At 41.3% G+C, this 16,691-nt stretch overlaps 1 protein-coding gene and 1 non-coding gene across 9 annotated transcripts in view; both read right to left on the bottom strand.

The window, feature by feature from the left end:
• Nucleotides 1-9,188, bottom strand: part of DPY19L4 (dpy-19 like 4) — a 68,909-nt gene extending 59,721 nt beyond the window's left edge. For 4 of the 8 annotated variants that reach the window (XM_023248143.2, XM_023248144.2, XM_023248145.2 and 1 more), the window contains exons 1-2: nucleotides 9,031-9,188; nucleotides 4,191-4,301 (exon numbers count right to left, since the gene is read on the bottom strand). In XM_023248143.2, coding sequence (XP_023103911.2) covers nucleotides 4,191-4,301; nucleotides 9,031-9,046 — 127 coding nt within the window. In that variant the 5' untranslated portion in view covers nucleotides 9,047-9,188. Of the gene's footprint in view, nucleotides 1-3,802; nucleotides 3,970-4,190; nucleotides 4,302-8,817; nucleotides 8,920-9,030 lie in introns of those variants that run through there. The other 4 variants (XM_045049645.1, XM_045049646.1, XM_023248146.2 and 1 more) reach the window with 3 other exon arrangements.
• A 6,980-nt stretch (nucleotides 9,189-16,168) lies between these two features.
• On the bottom strand, nucleotides 16,169-16,357 carry LOC111558617. Its single transcript, XR_002739707.2, has one exon. It is a non-coding gene; the product is annotated as a U2 spliceosomal RNA (small nuclear RNA).
• Nucleotides 16,358-16,691: the final 334 nt, after the last annotated feature.

The raw sequence follows: 16,691 nt of genomic DNA, 5'->3' as shown, positions 1-16,691 counted from the left end.
AATGATTATATTTTTAAAGGATAAAATGCTAAGTGAAAGAATCCAGACACAAAAGCACACATGTTGTATGATTCCACTTACATGAAATTCTACAACATGCAAAACTAATTAATCAATATTGGTAAGTATCCGAAGAGTGGGTGTCTTAGGGGATACAGGGAAAATCTACTGGAAGGGATACAAAGAAACTTTCTGGGATAACGGAAATGTTCTGTATCTTGTTAATTGGACTAAGATGTCAAAACTCATTTAATAAAACACCTAAGATTCTGGGCATTTTTTAATATGTTAACTATACAGCTATACCTCAGTGCAGTTCCAGACCACTATAATAAAGTGAATACTGTCATAAAGTGAATCAAATTAATTTTTTTGGTTTCCCAGTATATATAAAAGTTATGTTTACACTATACTGTAGCCTATTAAGTGTGCGATAACATTACATCTATAAAAACAACATACCTATCTTAATTAACGCTAAAATAAGCTAACCATCGCCTGAGCTGTCAATGAGTCACAATCACTGATCACAGATCACCACAAGAAATACAATAATACACTGCAAGAATTAACAAAATGTGACACAGAGACATAAAGTTAGCAAACGGTGTTGGAAAAATGGAGCCAATAGACTTGCTTGCCACTAACCTTCAATTCATTAAAAAAACAAAAAAACAGGGGCGCCTGGGTGGCTCAGTCGGTTAAGCCTCCGACTTCAGCTCAGGTCATGAGCTCAGGTTTGTGGGTTTGAGCCCCGCATCGGGCTCTGTGCTGACAGCTCAGAGCCTGGACCCTGCTTTAGATTCTGTGTCTCCCTCTCTCTCTGCTCCTCTCACGCTCTGTCTCTCAAAAATAAACATTTAATAAATAAAATGTTAAAAAAAGTTTTTTTTAAAAAAAGGGGCGCCTGGGTGGCTCAGTCGGTTAAGCGGCCAACTTCGGCTCAGGTCACGATCTCACGGTCTGTGAGTTTGAGCCCCGCGTCAGGCTCTGTGCTCACAGCTCAGAGCCTGGAGCCTGTTTCAGATTCTGTGTCTCCCTCTCTCTGACCCTCCCCTGTTCATGCTCTGTCTCGCCCTGTCTCAAAAATAAATAAAATGTTAAAAAAATAAATAAATAAACATTTAAAAACAAAAAAAACAAAAAAACAAAACAGAAAAAAAAAGATAATCTGCAAAGTACAACATGAAGCACAATTAAAGGCAGTATGCCTGTACCTTAATTTTTAACAGTTAAATCACTTATTTTTGCAAAGAAAAAAACAATTTTGTTAGCTTTTTACCTACTTGATTCTATTCAGTTCCATGTTCCAACAACTACACAGTAGTCCCCCTCCCCACTGTCTGTGGGGGATATATTCCAAGATCCTTAGCAGATGCCTCAAACTGCATTCTAGTAGTGAACCCTAGATATGCTATGTTTTTTCCTATACATACACACCTAGGATAAAGTTCAATTTATTAATTAGACACAGTAAGAGATTAACAATAATAGCTAATAATAAAATACAACTATAACAATATGCTGTAATAAAAGTTATGTGAACATGGTCTCTCTCTTAAAATATCTTATTGTACTGTACTCACTTTACTTCTTGTGATGATAGGAGATGATAAAATTCCCATGTGATGAAATGAAGTGAGAAGAATGACAAGGCATTGTGAGTGTGACATAGTATTACACTGCTAACAGTACATACTTTGACAATGCGTCAGAAAGCAGATCATCTGCTTCCAAACTCTGATTGACCAGATAACTGAATCCATGGAAACTGAAACTACTGGATAAGGTGGGGGACTACTGTAACCACAATTTTATTTCTAGATGAGTCTTGGCAAGGTTTAACTACATGTATTTGAGCTTTTGTAGAACCACACTCTATCTTACTTTATCCAACTGAAAGGATTTACTAGGAAATACCTTAATGCATTCATATATTTTAACAAACTATGTGCTGACAGCCATGCCCCTGATTTAGTCATTGCCCTGAGGATTCATCTTAATCAGCCTTTGTTACTCAAAGTATTTCTCAATTTTCTCGATTTTACTAGCTGAAATAGACAGTTCTAAATCAACACTACAAGTCCCAGAAATTTTGGATTCTCTTTTTCTCTTCATTCCCACTTGCAAATAGGCCAAATGTTTTAAATTCATCTTTCTTGTAATCAAATGCAGCTGATAACCAAGGCACTCTAGTAACATTCTGTTTTATAATCTTGTTACCTAAAATAATAAAAAAATTTAGTATTAAAATTGTAACTATTCACAGGAAACAGATACAAATGTTTTGTCACTGCATAACATAGATTATTATTTTTCCAGCTTCCAAAAAATTTTCTTGCTGCTAGCCCCTAAACTAGCTCTATAGATGACCCACTGCCTTTACCTTATTTGAGAAGAAATATATAAACGTGCCTTCGACTCTTTATGGGCAAGAAGCAATTTGAGAAGGCATTTCAGTCCCTAAGGATGGCATGTTCTCCAAAGCCATCTTCATATATGGTTCAGCAGGATAACAGAAAAGGAAGGACCTCTAGAGGGTGGACTCAAGGACCACAAAGAATAATGAAGCTGCTCCCAAGGTAAACAACTGGGGCCTAATCAAGAAACATCCCTACACCAGAGTAAGACCTCATATTTATCTTGTAGGATTTCAAAACTGCTATGAACCAGTGGCTGATGTACGTCTCTCTTCCTCTGAGGAAAGAAAAGTTAACATAGCATAGCAGCTCTACAATTACTTTGCCAAGAAAGGTCTGCTTGCAAGGTAAACTCTGCTGGAATCTGGGAACTTGGATTTCAGGAGGGTTATCACCATTCTCTCATGTTAGTTTACTGTACCTGACCTGTTTGTACAAACAATGTGGTTCATGCTCATTGCTTTCCTTCCGGGAATCTAGTTTGGGTATGTGGTAGGAAAAGGTATGGCGACCAGCTAACAGTAAAAACTCTGTGCAGGGGACCCTGGGTGGCTCAGTCGGTTAAGTGTCCAACTTCAGCCCAGGTCACAATCTCACAATCCGTGAGTTCAAGCCCTGCATCAGGCTCTGCTCTGACAGTGCAGAGCCTGCTTGGGATTCTCTCTCTCACTCTCTCTATGCCCCTCCCCTACTCGCACTCTATCTCAAAATAAATTAAAACACACACACACACACACACACACACACACATTCTGTGCAGAGCCATTAACGAGCTTCCCTGATAGACAAAACTTTACAAATGTCACAATTTGATGCTTGAAGGAGTTAAGCACATCTTGTGTAACTCCATTAGGAAAGGAATCAGGGAAGCTTATGCCTAGATCTTACAGATTTTAGCCCACAGACCTTTCCCTTTGCTGATTTTGTTTTGTACTGTTCACTGTAATAAATCACAGCTGTAAATATTCTGAGGCTGTAAGTCCTTCTAGCTCATCACCAAACGGGGGTGGTCTTGGAGACCCCTGACACAGAGCACATAATTTATCTTTTTAATTCATGGGTCTCTGGACTAGAATGAATCATAGCTGGCCCTGAACAAGACCTTGGGCCTCAAGACTGATGCCATGACCGGGTTAGACTGAGTGTCTTCCTGGGTCAGAGAAGTAGTGAGAGTATTTTGTCTGACGGAGAAAAGCAAATATTTATGACTAAAAGGACAGAATGTGGTAGACTGTTATTATTATTCCCACTTATTTTGTCCTTTCTTATAAAAAGATTATTCATCTCTGCCCACTACCATGTGACTTGCAATGCATCCCTGTAGTCAGAGTATACTTCTCCATCTCATTGTCTGGATTAATTATGTGACTTATGTGACTTACTTGGGTCAACAGAATGTGACTACAAGTAACGATGTGCCAGTTCAACAGAAACTTTAAGAGACACCGAATGATTCTGCCTGTTCTCCTATTCTTTTCTTCTGCCATAAGAAAACCATATCCCAAATAGGGGCTGTTCCTTCAAGATACATGAAGCTAAACCAGCCAACCTGCAGCCACAACACGTAACATTAGTCAGAAATAAGTGTCTTTTGTAAGCCAGTGAGATTTAGGGTTTGTTCTACAACAAAACCTATGAAAGCTGACTGCCAACACCATACAATTAATCTCAAAATAGGCATAAACATTTAAAACATTAATATAAAATATACTACCTAATGTATAAAAAAACATTTTTATAGTAGCATGAAAACAAATTTATCTAACTTACGTTTTGGAGCTCTTTCAGGCATTGGAGTATCGCGAATTTTCTCTTCTTTGGCAGATTCCTTATTTTCTGAAGACTTCAGCTTTCTTCTCTGGCGCAGTTCTACAGTTGGTCCTTAAAATATTTAAGAAGTTATTGCAACATGTGTATCAAGCTGTTCTAATCTGTAATCCAAACGAATTCACTTTTATTATAATAGGGCAATGAGTCACATAGAGATCTTTTAGTTTCGAAGATAACTTTTTTCCACAATTATTTTAGCACTTCTTGAAAAACAATCTTTCACACACACAAAAAAATTTAGGTTCTGTCTGCCATCTGTGCTTTCAGAATCCTAGTGATAAATCAACAAGCTCTTCTCCTGAGATGTTATTTTCAAAATATCCCAAAATAAGTAAACTCCTTTCTAGAATGACTGGGGAACAAGGTGTTATTTAATACATTAGCATAATATTCTAGTTACCTGAGAGTATCACATTCATCATTCAAGGATTAACCATTTTTTTTAAATTTGAATATAATAAAATACATTGATCATAAAATTATACTTCATTTTTAAAATAATCCTGCAAGCTCTGCAGAATTTCACAGTGCTATGGTATTGCCATTGTAATAGACTGTTTTATAGATTTAGGTGTTAGAAATAGGCTGAACCTATAAATATCCCTATATGTGGGAAGTTGTCAGAAAATTTCCCAATGTTAGACTACCCTTTCTATGTCTGATAAAAAATGTAAAGCAAAAAGTACCTCCAAACTAGTAAACTAAATTCCGAATGAAACAAGAATTTACTATATTCAACCTAACTACGTTTCCTTCCTAGAATTAATTATCTTATAGAATCGACTATGACTGTCGTGTAGGTGCAGACTGTCCTCCCAACCTTATAAGATGGTTCAAGAATTTATTTCCTTCTTGGGGCGCCTGGGTGGCGCAATCGGTTAAGCGTCCGACTTCAGCCAGGTCCCGATCTCGCAGTCCGTGAGTTCGAGCCCCGCGTCAGGCTCTGGGCTGATGGCTCAGAGCCTGGAGCCTGTTTCCGATTCTGTGTCTCCCTCTCTCTCTGCCCCTCCCCCGTTCATGCTCTGTCTCTCTCTGTCCCAAAAATAAAATAAAAAACGTTGGGGGGCGCCTGGGTGGCGCAGTCGGTTAAGCGTCCGACTTCAGCCAGGTCACGATCTCGCGGTCCGTGAGTTCGAGCCCCGCGTCGGGCTCTGGGCTGATGGCTCAGAGCCTGGAGCCTGTTTCCGATTCTGTGTCTCCCTCTCTCTCTGCCCCTCCCCCGTTCATGCTCTGTCTCTCTCTGTCCCAAAAATAAATAAACGTTGAAAAAAAAAATTTAAAATAAAAAACGTTGAAAAAAAAAATTAAAAAAAAAAAGAATTTATTTCCTTCTTAACAGAGCAGAGGAGAGTTTTCTTTTCTCTTAGGAATGACTTTAGGCTATGAAATGTGAGCCTAAAAAGACAAGTCACAAAAGGAAAATGAATCAGCTACTGTTGATCAGATGAAGGGTTCTCAGTGGAGGGGCACCACCAGGTTGGCTCAGTCAGAGGAGCACGTGACTCCTGATCTTGGGGTCATGGGTTTGAACACCATGTGGGGTGCAGATATTACTTAAATAAATAAAACTTTTAAAAATTCCTTTAAAAAAATCCTCTAGCTTTACTGTGGAAAATGAAAAAACAAATACACATTTTCTTAATTTATTTTTTTCTAAATGTCTATACCCAAATGGTGCTTGAACTCATGCCCCTGAGAAACAAAGCTGCATGCTCCTCCAACTAAGTCAGCCAGGTGCCCCTATTGGTTTCTGCTCCGATCATGATGTTCATGGTTCATGCTGACAGCACGGAGCCTGCTTGGGATTCTCCCTCTCTCCCTCTCTCTCAAAATAAATTAAACTAAAAAAAAATTTGTTTTCCCCTGCTCTGTGATAAAAGAAAAGTTAAAAGCACCCAACAAGGGGCACCTGGGTGGCTCAGTCGGTTAAGCTCTCCCCCACTTGTGCTCTGTCTCCGTCTCAAAAACATTAGGAGCACCTGGGTGGCTCAGTCAGTTAAGCATAAAACTTTTCTCTTTTTAAATTTTTAAAACGTTTGTTCACTTTTGGGAGACAGAGACACAGCGTGAGCAGGGGAGGGGCAGAGACAGAGGGAGACACAGAATCCGAAGCAGGCTCCAGGCTCTGAGCTGTCAGCACAGAGCCCGACGTGGGCTCAAACCCACAAACCGTGAGATCATGACCTGAGCTGAAGTCAGGCGCTTAACTGAGTGAGCCACCCAGGTGCCCCAAGCATAGAACTCTTGATCTCAGCTCAGGCCATGATCTCATGAACCATGAGCTCTGCGGTCACGGCACAGAGCCTGCTTAAGATTCTTTCTCTCTCTCTCTCTCTCTCTCTCTCTCTCTCTCTCTCTCTCTCTCTGCCCTTACATGCACTCTCTCTCAAAATAAACAAATACATATTTTTTTAAAGTCAAACTAAATGAAAATGATAACATAAAGGGGCACTTAAGTTGGTTAAGTACCCAACTCAGGCTCAGATTACAATCTCACAGTTAGGGAGTTCGAGCCCTGCATCCAGCGTTGTGCTGACAGTGCAATGCAGAGCCTGCCTGGGGTTATCTATCACTCCCTCTCTCTCGGCCCCTCCCCCATGGTTCGTTTACACACACTCTCTCTCAAATAAATAAACTTAAAAAATAAAACGAAAATGACAACATAGCCACAAAAATAACCCAGTATTTCAGTCTCTGGTCCAGCGACCTTCACATGAGATAGTGAGCAGAGCTACAAATAGGCCAGCAAATGTCCATCCAAACTATTCCACATGAAGTGTTAATACTGCTGTATTCAAAGTTGTCACTTGTTTGTTCTAACATTTCTTTCAGGAAGCCTTAAGTATGAACAACCTGAGGCTCTACTGCATCAAGAAAGACATTTTTCATAAGATGAGATTCTCAAAATTATGTACGTGGAGTAACAGTGGGACAATGAAAAGGATCCAAGTGAATGTGAATGATAACAAAAAAGGGATCTAGGGAAGATACGGATACAAGTAAAATACACCATGTAGACTAATTTTAAGATAATATGTATTTTGAAAAAATTTAGAGGGCCAAATAAACGGAAGGCACACAAAATAATGCCTAGCACACAGACATGTTTGCTATAAATATTATCATTACTAGCATTATTTTAATAAATAAGAATATAATTATTCATTGCTGACTATTATATCCCAGCACCTAACATAGTAGGCACCAAATGTTCACAGAATTGAAAAATTTGTTGAATGAAACTATATTTTAAGAAAACTTCAATCCATTAATTGTTCCATTTAACATGTATTTGCTTATCTGTAATTCTACAATGAAAAATCATTTTTCCTTTTTTATCCCATGAGTAAATTTTACAGAATAGTGTGGTATTGATTTAATTAAGTGTAACCATAATATCCTAAAGCAATTTCTCATTTTGCATGATGCAAAATATGAAAGACTTTTAGTATTGCAGTACTTTTTTCCTGCTTTAGATTAAGCATGAAAGGGCTCATGGAAACATACAAGCTAGCTTATCAACCTACTCCACAGATTTGCAAGTAGTCAGAAAAGGAAAAAAAAAAAAATCAAGAAATGTTTTAAACTACTGCAACCAAAAATAAAACCAAGGTAACAAATGGAATTACTTATCCCTTATCAACTACAAACAGCACTGTTTTTGAAGTTGTATATTAGGAAGAGTGTCTTAAATTTAGATCAGCTTTAACACTCTGAGAACTCAAAAAAGAGGAGGCAGATAATGAAGTCAGTGTGAGCATAGACAGAGACAAGGCAGAAAGCCAAAGAGCAATAAACAATGTTTTAAATATCACTTTCCACCGAATTCTTGAAATTCCCTCCTTGCACTCTTGGTTCAATAAAGGTTTACGTCTAAATGAGATCACATTCACAACCGCACTCAAGGAAGTAAAAAGTCATGTTTCCCATCAGGATGCAAAATCTAACTGCTCAGTCAAGCGACACCATCAAATAGACCTGTTCCTGACACTAGCACAGGTATTATGAAGTTGTTAGCCATGAATGCTTCCTGTGATATCTATCACTAGCTGATCAATTCCTCCAACTCCCCAATTGTCTCTCATACTTATCATTTTAAATATTACTGAAGGGCTTAATTTTCTTAACATTGGCCCTGTGGGGGCATGGAAAGCTTTCTCCGGCCCACCCACTTTCACCCTCAAAGCACTCGTGGCTTCCTAATCCTCCCCAAATACTTACACCCTTCAGCCTTTGCCACCTCCCCCTAACCTGTAAGTGACCAGGCCTTCTTCAGTTTCCCCTCCCCAACACCCGCCTCTTTCTACACTCTAGGCGTGCGGCTCCTCTCGCCCTGTGACTTCGTATTTATCAGCCTCCACAGACCTCTAAAGAGGGCACTCAGAATGAGGGGCATTTGGTTAAACACTCTCACTTTCAAATATGCACTCAGTGCCCAAGCCTCCATCTTCTAAACCAAACTATGCTCCCCACCCCATTAATTATCTGCTAGTGGCCTCCCCTCTCAAGCACTCCTCCCACCCGCAGCTTTTTCTCTACCAGCCCGATTCCCAACTTTAAGCTCCACCTTTGCTTCCCACTGAGGCGGACAAAACTTCAGGCCACTCACTCCGCTCCTAAATGTCCCCGCGCCGCCGCCGCCCCGCTTCTATCCGCCCCCCACCCCGCGCGGCCGCGGCCACTGACCGCCCGCAGCCCAGGCCTCTGGGCCCCTCGCGCCCCGCCCCTCTTTCCCGCGACCACGAGCGACAGTTGGCGCACTGGACCCCGGGGCCGTCACCTTCTTCCTCCGCCATCGTCTCCGCGGAGGTCCGGGCGCCCCTCAGGCTCCCGCGCGGCCCGGAGTCGCCGGTCCTCAGCGTCGCCGAGCCCCTCGGCAGCCCCAGGACAGCTCCCGGCCGCCGCGCCCCCACTTCCTGACCCGCCCCCCTCCGGTGTCGCCGCCAACCGCGTCCCCCCGGGCGGCGCGGGAACCAGAGAGCCGGGAGCGAAGGGCAGCCGGAGCGTTTTGCGGGCGTGCCCGGGCCTGCGCGGGCAGGAAGGGGAGTCGCCGCGGGTGGCACCGCCCACACCCCTCGCTCCGGGCCCTCTCCAGCCGTTTGCCGAAGCCCCTCCCTTCGCCCGCCCCTTCCGAAAGGTGGGAGTGCAGGGGGCTGGCCGAGGCTTTTGTCTTCCGACTCAGTCCGAGAATAGCGTCGGCCACATCTTCCAGATCTGAACCCCGTCCGCGCCCCATTTTACAGAGAGGAAGCTGAGGCCCCCGAGATGGACTGGAGGCCATCTGGAAGCCAGGGCTCCGAACTCCTCTCGGTACCTGCGTGCCGGCTGATTTCAGGCAGCGGTAAAACGCTCTGGGTGGCGCTTCGGTGTAGTAGGCCACGTGCTCATTACAAGAAAGCTTGTGCTTGGAACTTTGTTTTTAACTCCCCAAACTGGTTGGACAAATGCATTTGCGTTTCAAGATATTTAACGAAACAGTAATACGATGGTCAGTGTGGGGAGCGGATACATTCAGATATTCCACAGCAGCCGAACATAGTTTTAACTTGTTACACTGTTTATATCTTTGCTTGTATTACGGCTGGCATTCTCCAACAAATGCCAGGAACTTTCCCCCAACAATACCCAGAAGTAGATTTAGATGAGAAAATGCTCATTTTAGAGCGAGAGAAAGAAGCACAAGAACTCACTGAAGTCATGGGGTAATTATGAACATCCCATTCATAGCAGGCATGAAGATTCGCCTAATAGCGCCTTTGTCAAGTTAGGATATTTGGAGAGAAGCTAGCGTTTTTCAGTGCTGAGCAAGAACGGTTCCAAGAACTCTTTTTATGGCTTTGGTTGCCTATACATAAGTCTTGCCCGTAAACAACTCTGGACCAGGAGTTAGGAACACGGTGGAGGTTGCCAGTGGACCAGAAAAGACCCAGATCAAAGGACGGAGAACAAAATGTATGGTCCTTGAAAACCTGAAGTTATGGCAGGGCCCATGCCATGGACAGCAGATACCAGAGTGCTCTCCTTATTAGATGAGCTTCATTGCAAGAGTTCCATCTCATGGAAAAACAGTTTTTCTGAGAGTCTTGAGGTGATGATGACCATTCTTCCTATAGTTCCTTCATAATCACCTCAAGGTGACTGATGGGCTTAATTACAAATGTACCTGCTCTAAACAGTAGTGGATAGAAAGGGAAGACAGCTTCTTAAAATGAAATGAAAATATGAAAGAACAAAGATCATTATTCAATCTTTAGATAGATAACCAGTGGAATCATGATTGTGTTTGTTTCCTAGATAGAAACATTGTTCTTCCCTTGAACCCTAAAACCTCCACATAAGGGTAATGAGAATGGAGCATTCTATTTCCCCTCCATCTCTCATTTTGCTTTGAGAGAAATGGGCCATTTTGTATTCAAAATATATACATAATCTGAAAAGATAGAACCCTAACTGCTCAAGATGTTGCCTTGCAGTAGGCATTATATCTGAGTTTTCAGAAGGCCAATCCATTATTCTCTAATACCAGCTGCTTCCAGATGGCAATGGGCATGGGTATGGATGCATGGTCCAAAGATCACTTCGAGTTCAAGCCCCCAGGCTCTGCACTGACAGTGTGGAGCCTGCTTAGGATTCTCTCTCTCTCTCTCTCTCTCTCTCTCTCTCTCTCTCTCTCTCTCTCTCTGTCTCCCCCCACCCCTCCTCTGTCTCTCTGCCCCTCCCCTGCTCATGAGCACACTCTCTCCCTCTCTTTCAAAATAAATGAACTCAGAAAAAAAAAAAAAAAAAAAAGCCCCTGAGGACTTAGCTACTTGAAATCAGATACAGGCAAAGTCTATTTCATCAACATTCTTCTGTCAAAGGCTTCATCTTATTATTAGGAACAACAGAAATAGAAAATCCTTGTGTAAGTTCAGCTTTTCCTCTCCTAAAGATACAGAATTTTGTTTTTATTATATAATAAAGTCTCAACTGCACATTGGTTAACAACACGTTTATATTATTCTCAAACACCGTCTCCTTTATGACCTCTTAACCAAATGGGATCAATTCATTTTTGAAACATGTAGCACCCTGATCACAGTTATATTCTGGCTTGTATTTTGGTCATTTTGATCCCCATACTTTCAACTCTTTGAAAACACTTTGTGGACAAATATTTTGGGAATTGACTTAAAAGTTATTGATAATAGCAAGTATTAGCTGTGGGTGTGACTTAGAAGACCAACATAAATTGTGTATTCTACACTATCCATGAGAACTATCCCTTGATTTGAAGCTGTTTTGTTCACTAGTTCTGATTGTGATTTTGGATTAGTGTGAAATTTTACCCCCTGTACCTCTTCATTAAAAGGGACTCAGGGTTGAGGTGCCTGTGTGGCTCAGTTGGTTAAGCATGTGACTTCGGTTCAGGTCATGATCTCGCAGTTCATGAGTTCAAGCCCTGCATCGGGCTCTTTGCTGACAGCTCAGAGCCTGGAGCCTGCTTCGGATTCTGTGTCTCCCTCTTTCTGTGCTGCTCCCTTGTTTGTGCTCTGTTTCTCTCTCTGTCTCTCAAAAATAAACATTAAAAAAAAGTTTTTTTTTTAAAGGAAAGGGAATCAGGGTTACACTCTCAGTTGCTCCTCAGTTGTTTCTCACAGAGGCCTCACTTATTCCTCATTGTTTGAAGCTGTGCTTCCACGCCTCCTGAATACATTTTCTCTATTGTCACTCATTGTAAGGATTTGCTGTCTTCCTCTTCCACTGATCAGGAGGGGCTACAATCATACAAACCAACAGAGTCAAATTGTGAACGCTATAGTCCTCCCAAGGGAGATACATTAAACAATCTATATTACATTTAAATATTTTTTGTGGCACCTGGGTGGCTCAGTAGGTTCAGCATCCGACTTTCAATTTCAGCACAGTTCATGATCTCAGGGTTGTGGGATTGAGCCCTGTGTCAAGTCCTGTGTTGAGCCCTACATCAGGCTCTGTGCTGACCATGGAACCTGCTTGGGATTCTCTCTTTCCCTCTGCCCCTCTCCCACACTCATGTGCATACTCTTGCTCTCCTGAAAATAAAATAAGTAAATAAATAGATATATATTTTTAAAACTTTATTTATTTTGAGAGAGAGAAAGAGAGAGAGAGAGAGAGAGAGAATAAGTAGGGGAGGGGCAGAGGGAGAGAGAATCCCAAGCAAGCATTGCACTGTCAGCACAGAACCCCATGTGGAGCTCCAACTCACAAACCATGAGATCATGGCCTGAGCTGGAACCAACAGCTGGCTGCCTAACTGACTGAGCCTCCCAGGTGTTCCAAAGTAAGTAAATATTTTTTAACTAGATATCTTAGGACATTTTCTAAACTTCAGTTTTTTCTAGTGTTAAAACTCCTCTAGAAAGAGATTTTTGACCAAATTGGTCATATGAAAAAATACTCCTAAATTAAAGCAAAACATTATTGGCATTTAGTGGTCTATTACTGAAGATTTCCCCAGCAAACTTCTGTTTTAGTAGACACAGTTTGCTGACTTTCAAGATCCATTCCTCTTTTCTTTCAGATAGTATGCTCTCTAAATATTTGTGAAATTGAATTATATATTAAAGGTGCCAGATAAAATGCAGAACACTTTTGTATAACTATGTCTCATGTATTATTTGGGCCATATTTAATAAAAATTATCTATTTATTTGAAATTCCCATTTAATTATCTGATTTTTTTTTTTATTCAGTTTGACTTGGTGTTTTGTTTCCACTAATTCCAGTAGCCCTATTTACACGGATTGAGACGGCCCCATTTGAAGCCAATCTAGCATTGACTGCTTTCAGGCCTCTGGGAATGTGTAATTAACAGATTAAATTCTTTCTTATGATAGAGGGAAGGCAGTTAGATAGCAGGTGGACTCTGAGTACCTCAATTGAACTAATTCAGAAAAAAAAAAAAAAATCTGTCATTTCTAAAGCCCCAGCACATGAAGTTGGCTCTGCTGTTTTGCCATCCTGGCTCAGGCCAGACCTGGATGGGCCTAGTCCAGTCCTGGAGCTACCACTGAACTACTTCTCAAACAGCCAGTGCAGATGATTTACCAGGCATCTCAAGACCTGCTCTGCTGGGCACTAATCACACTTCCAAATTATACGTATCTTAAATCGAAAAGAGCACAATGATTTTGTGGGGGAAACTGCTTCTCTTCAAAATTATGACTTAGCAACATAACAATTCATGTGTAATAGAGAAATTGCCAAAGCATTTATTTATTTATTTGTTAAATGTTTGCTTATTTTGGAGTGAGAGAGACAGAGACAGAGCATGAGTGGGGGAGGGGCAAAGAGAGAGGGAGACGTAGAATCCGAAATAGGCTCCAGGCCCTGAGCTGTCAGCACAGAGCCCGATGCGGGGTTCATTGAACTCACCAGAACCGTGAGATCATGAACTGAGCTGAAGTCGGACGCTTAACCAACTGAGCCACCGAAGTGACCCTATATTTTTAAGTACCGTGAAGAAATCAATTATGACATAATTTAAATACAAATATATTTTTAAAATCCTATTGGAATCCTGAATAAACACTCTGGCTGAGAATAGGACTCTGAAGATCCAGTAGCACTATATGTCCAGTAGATGGCAGAAGCAGCCGAAAACGTCATGTTTAGGTAAATTTTAAACAAAACTGTCACTTTGGATGTGTACTTTGGATGTGTACAATGTACAAAGTGACTCTCTGAATTTTTACTTCAAAATAAAAAGCGTACCATTAATAACTGCATTAATACTGACATTTAAACATTTTTAATGGTGCTAAAGAAAAACAATTTTTACTGTTTTGCAACATTTTATTTTTTTTAATGTTTACTTATTTTTGAGAGAGAGAGAGAGAGAGAGAGAGAGAGAGAGTGTGTGTGTGTGTGTGTGTGTGAGTGTGAACAGGGGACGGGCAGAGAGAGGGGAGACAGAGGATCCAAAGCAGGCTCCATGCTGACAGCAGAGAGCCTGACGCAGTACTCGAACCCACAAACTGTGGGACCTGAGCCGAAGTCAGATGCTTACTTGACTGAGCCACCAGGTGCCGCTGTTTAGCAACACTTCAATTTATAAAAATTCTTAAAACTGTATAGAATTACTTTTTTTTTTTTTTAAAAGAATCACATTAGTTTTCCTCTTTAGGAATGAACATAAACTTTTTCATTCAACAGTTATTGTGTACATATTTCAAAACTGGCTAGTCACTAACGATACACTGGGAATGAAAGTTACAATTTAGGCAGTTGATCTCAGTGAATCAGAAAAGACCTCCCTGAGAAAAATATTTCTGAGTAGCAGTTAGTGAAAAGAGGAATAACAGAGGGGGGAAAAAGGGTATTTCAGACAAAACCCACAAAAAGCTAGAAAAAACAACAAAATGTAGCACACGAGGGGAAGAGTGCCCTGAAAAAAAAAGGCTCAAGAAGCAGCAGGAGGCATCCCATGCAATACCATGCAGTCATACATGTGTCGATTTTTTCCAATAGCAAATGGGAACATTTAATCAAAAGATTTTAACGGGCACCTGGAGGCTCGGTTGTTTTTTTCTTGGTTAAAGACTCTGGGTTTTGGCTCAGGTCATGGTCTCATGGTTTGCGAGTTCGAGCCCCGTGTTGGGCTCCACACTGTCAGTGTGGAGCCTGCTTGGAATTTTCTCTCTTTCCCTCTGTCTCTGCTGCTCCCCTGCTCATGCTCTCTCTCTCTCTCTTAAAATAAATAAATAAACTTAAAAAATTATTTATTAAAAAAAGATTTTAGGAGTATATAATCATTGTGTGTTATCACACACATACAAAAAATAAAGATGCCAGGAGGAACGTGTTGGAGGCGACGGATGTTTGTGACATCAGTTGTGGTGAGTGTGTACTTAATTCCAAACTCATCCAAGTTGTGTGCATTAAATATGTACAGCTCTTGTATCTCAATCATACCTCAATAAGTGCTTTTCTAAGGAACATGTAATCAGATCTGTCTTTATTTATTTTTAATGTTTATTTTTGAGAGATAGAGCATGAGAGGGGGAGGGGCAGAGATAGAGGGACACACAGAATGTGAAGCAGGCTCCAGGCTCTGAGCTGTCAGCACAGAGCCCGATGCCGGGCTCGAACTCACAAAGAGAGATCATGACCTGAGCTGAAGTTGAACACTTAACTGACTGAGCCATGCAGGTGCCCCAGATCTGTGTTAATTTAAAAGGTGGTTTTTGTTTTTTTTTTTTAAACATTCTGCCAAGAGAGAAAAGCAGAATTTGATGCAAGGACTCCAGTATTGAGGCAAAAACATGTGAAAGAGGAAGTTAAAGAATGACTTTTTTTTTTTAATGTTTATTTATTTTTGAGACAGAGAGAGACAGAGCATGAACGGGGGAGGGTCAGAGAGAGGGAGACACAGAATCTGAAACAGACTCCAGGCTCTGAGCTGTCAGCACAGAGCCCGACGCGGGGCTCGAACTCACGGACCTCGAGATCATGACCTGAGCCAAAGTCGGACGCTTACCCGATTGAGCCACCCAGGCACCCCAAGAATGACTTTCTTAACTTTAACATTTGGTGGTACGCTACACGGCTTCCTGAAGTAAAAAGAATACAAGGAGTATAACCAGAATGCAAGAGTACAAGCAGGTTTTTGGTTATAGATAAGTTCTATTTTAAGCATGTTGAATTTGAATTGCCAGGGAGATGTCCAAATGGAAATGTCCATTATAGTGTTGAGTATAGAAGTCTGTGGCACACCTGTGTGTGTGGAAGAAAATGAGTTTTCTCAGAGAATGAATGGATGGAAAAGGTAGCTGAGGAAGGAACCATGAAAAACACCTCCAGGTAGGGAAGGATGAATCACAAGGGAGGCCAGAAGCAGAGCAAGCCAAGAATTTCACATTGATTTTCTTTTTTTTTCCCTACTGTTGTCCTTGAGGGGGTGCACCGTTCCTGGAAGTACTGCATAGCAAGTCGATGGGTGGAGTGGATGGAGCAAGCTCTTATTCCATCTCCCACTCCAAAAACCCATTTAATATATGGTCCTCCGATATAGGACATGCCAGATATTAAACTGATAAAAACAGATACTACATTCGATCTTAGCCAAAAGGCTGAGAAGCAATTCATATTTTTTAAAGATTATTTAAGTAGTCTCCTCCACACCCAACGTGGCGCTCAAACTCACAACTCTGAAATCAAGAGTTGCATGCTCCACTGACTGAGCCAGCCAGGAACTCCTACATTGATGTTTTTTAATTTTTAAAATTTTTTTTGTTTTTTACTTAAAAATTTTTTTAATGTTTATTTTTGAGACAGAGACAGAGCATGAACAGGGGGAGGGTCAGAGGGAGAGGGAGACACAGAATCTGAAACAGGCTCCAGGCTCTGAGCTGTCGGCACAGAGCCGGACGCGGGGCTCGAACTCATGGACCGCGAGATCATGACCTGAGCCAAAGT

Source organism: Felis catus, chromosome F2, assembly GCF_018350175.1.
Source record: "Felis catus isolate Fca126 chromosome F2, F.catus_Fca126_mat1.0, whole genome shotgun sequence".
Lineage (NCBI taxonomy): Eukaryota > Metazoa > Chordata > Mammalia > Carnivora > Felidae > Felis > Felis catus.
This window is presented reverse-complemented; position numbering and strand designations above follow the sequence as displayed.